This window comes from Panthera uncia, chromosome A2, assembly GCF_023721935.1.
Source record: "Panthera uncia isolate 11264 chromosome A2, Puncia_PCG_1.0, whole genome shotgun sequence".
NCBI lineage: Eukaryota > Metazoa > Chordata > Mammalia > Carnivora > Felidae > Panthera > Panthera uncia.
The window spans coordinates 156,643,674-156,646,223 of record NC_064816.1 but is presented as its reverse complement, the minus strand read 5'-3'; the positions used below and the strand labels follow the sequence as shown (position 1 = coordinate 156,646,223).

The following is a 2,550-nucleotide window of genomic DNA, read 5'->3' as shown; positions in this document are numbered from 1 at the left end:
TAAATCTGCCAGCCCCTTGATCTTGGACTCCCAGCCTCCAGACCGTGAGCAAATACACGTCCGTTGTTTCAGCCCCTGGCCCGTGGCACTCTGTTGTGGTGGCCCACAGCGTCACTCCAGTTTGGCACAGCGCCTGGCACACAGTAGGCTTGTTTAGTGAACCAATGTTTGCCCTCCCCTGACCTGGTCCATGGGGCAAGCATCGCAGTACCTCTCTGCTCTAATGGGACCCTGTCCCCCTTGTGACCCAAAGCACTCACTTGTGAGGACCGGTCACCTCGGGTTAGTAAACGGACAGCCTCATGAATGTGCACAGGGAAGAAAGCTGCAATTAGACCTCGTTAACCCCTAGCAACACAGCTGTTTGATTGACTTGGCCATCAAACACAGGCCTTTGTGGACAACGGCCCATTCTATTGTACAGAAACTCCCATCTGACTGAGGCCTTCACCGTCTGCCTGCACTGCCCCTCAGGCACCTGATTTGACAGGGCTCCAGGGTCTCACAGGCTGCTGTCCTTCCCGACAGCAGCCTTCTAATGCAGGAATGGTACTCCGGGATGCCTTCCTGGAGGAGGTGGGCTTTGCTGGAGTTGGCCTCAGGATTTGCTCAGTGGCAAAGTGGAAGAAGCAGATGACTCCCGAACTTTCCCCGTGTTTCAAGTAGGTGTTGCTGAGATCCCGGGCCCTTGGCCTCCCTGAGCAGGGCAGCCTGGGACAGGAACTGCAGGAGGGGGCAGGCATTACAAGGGAGGTAGGGCAGCGCCTAGCGCCTAGAAGAACCCTGCTGGGCTGAGAGCCCAACTCTCACATCCGTGCCAACAACTGGGCCCAGCTGGCCCAGTGGGAGATTCCACACAGCAGCGTTCGCAATGGAAGACCTGGACCAGTTGGGCAGCTCGGCTGAGCGCTGACCGTTACTGGTGCCCCCGTTAACCCAAGTAAACCCCGTCGCCTCCACAGGTCTTCCCATGATGCTACAATAATCAGAGCTCCTGCCAGGTGAGGGGATTCAATAGAACCTGAGAAGGTGGTGGCCAGAAGCCGAGCTAAATCCGGCAGCTCCTGGAAAACAGGTGGCACTTCCTCGAGTTCAGAGAAACCGGCGGGCCCCTGGGACACAGGCAGGCACAGTCCGTCCTCCTACAGAATGCTAGGGTCCCCTCTTTTTCCTCCCACCTCCCAGCTCTCCACCCCTAGTGCCCCAACACCCACCCTCCCCTCCAGAGGCCCAGCCTGGAGCCCCGCATCCCGGTTTTGGAAGGGACCTCTGGGGACCAGAAGTAGAGGAGGGCATGTGGGAAGATACCAAATGGCTTGGAGAGGGTAGGAGAGTACTGCCCCCCACCCCCAGCCAGAACCAGGCATGGGGAGCTGCTACGCTCAAGGTCGAGCTCCCTGTCCCGGTCCTGGGGGCAAATGGATGCCTCAGAGCACACACAGACCTAGAGTTCCAAAAGGGCAGCTTACAAAGGACAGTGAGACCACGTGAGACCGTCCATCCTTCATTTTTTTCTCTTCTGCAACACTGACATTGAGAAGGATCCAAGTCAGTGACGGCCACTGGGAGCGCCACACGAGGGCTTCTTTTCCTGCTGTGGGCCCCTCCCCAAGCTACTGAACCTCAGCTGCCACCCACCCCTCTGGTGCCAGTCCGGCCACCACACCCATACCAGTCCCAACGTCCAGCCCGCTGTGGCAGCACCCTGGGCTTTGGGGCACTCAGGGTTGAGGAGGACCGCAGAACCATTCAGTCCTTCCAAACATATGCACTGAATGGCCATTAAATGCCAGGCACTGCCCTTGACATTGGGACTGTGCTTGACCCTCCTCAGCCGCTACTGCTTGGCTTCTGTCCTTGCTATACCAGCGCGTCTGTTAAAACTCCCCGCACTAGACTGGCCTCTGGCCATCCGGCAGCCTGCAGGGGACAATCAGTCCAGCCCTGGGCCATTCCCCACCTCCCTCCCACCTCCGAGGGACAGACGGACACATCCGGGCTCCTGAGTGAGCAATGCTTCGTCTTACGTCCTCCCTGAGCCCACACTGGGACCTCTACCTGTCCCCTTTGGGATGCTACTGGAATTCTGTTCTCTAGCTTTCGGAGCCTGGAGGAAATCGCCTTTTGACGGGGGTTTACCCCCTGGGGTCGTAGAAGCCACCATTCCTGGCCACGCGCACCCCCACAGACATCCCCTCCCGCCCCGAGTCCGCTTGGGTCCGAGGCGCACTAAAGCGCCTGGTCCTTGGCGCTGGGGGTGGGCGCCAGGGCCCCCCGGTGCACGCGCTGGTGCTTGAGCAGGTGCTGCTTCTGGCTGAAGCCGCGGCCGCACGCGGCGCACAGGTAGGGCCGCTCGCCCGTGTGGTTGCGCCGGTGCCGCGTCAGGTTGGGCTTCTGGCTGAAGCGGCGGCCGCACTCCGGGCACGGGTAGGGCCGCTCGCCCGTGTGGATGCGCTGGTGGATGGTGAGCGCCGACCACCACGAGAAGCTCTTGCCGCACTCGTTGCAGATGAACTGGCGGGGCTCGCCCGGCCCGGCCAGGCCCGCCCG

The 2,550-nt window shown here is 60.7% G+C and overlaps 1 protein-coding gene across 1 annotated transcript in view; it reads right to left on the bottom strand.

The window, feature by feature from the left end:
- Nucleotides 1–1,488: 1,488 nt before the first annotated feature.
- Nucleotides 1,489–2,550, bottom strand: part of ZNF775 (zinc finger protein 775) — a 25,100-nt gene continuing 24,038 nt past the window's right edge. Inside the window, exon 4 of the mRNA XM_049642314.1 lies at nt 1,489–2,550. Within this exon, the coding sequence (XP_049498271.1) occupies nt 2,230–2,550 (321 nt within the window). The 3' untranslated portion in view covers nt 1,489–2,229.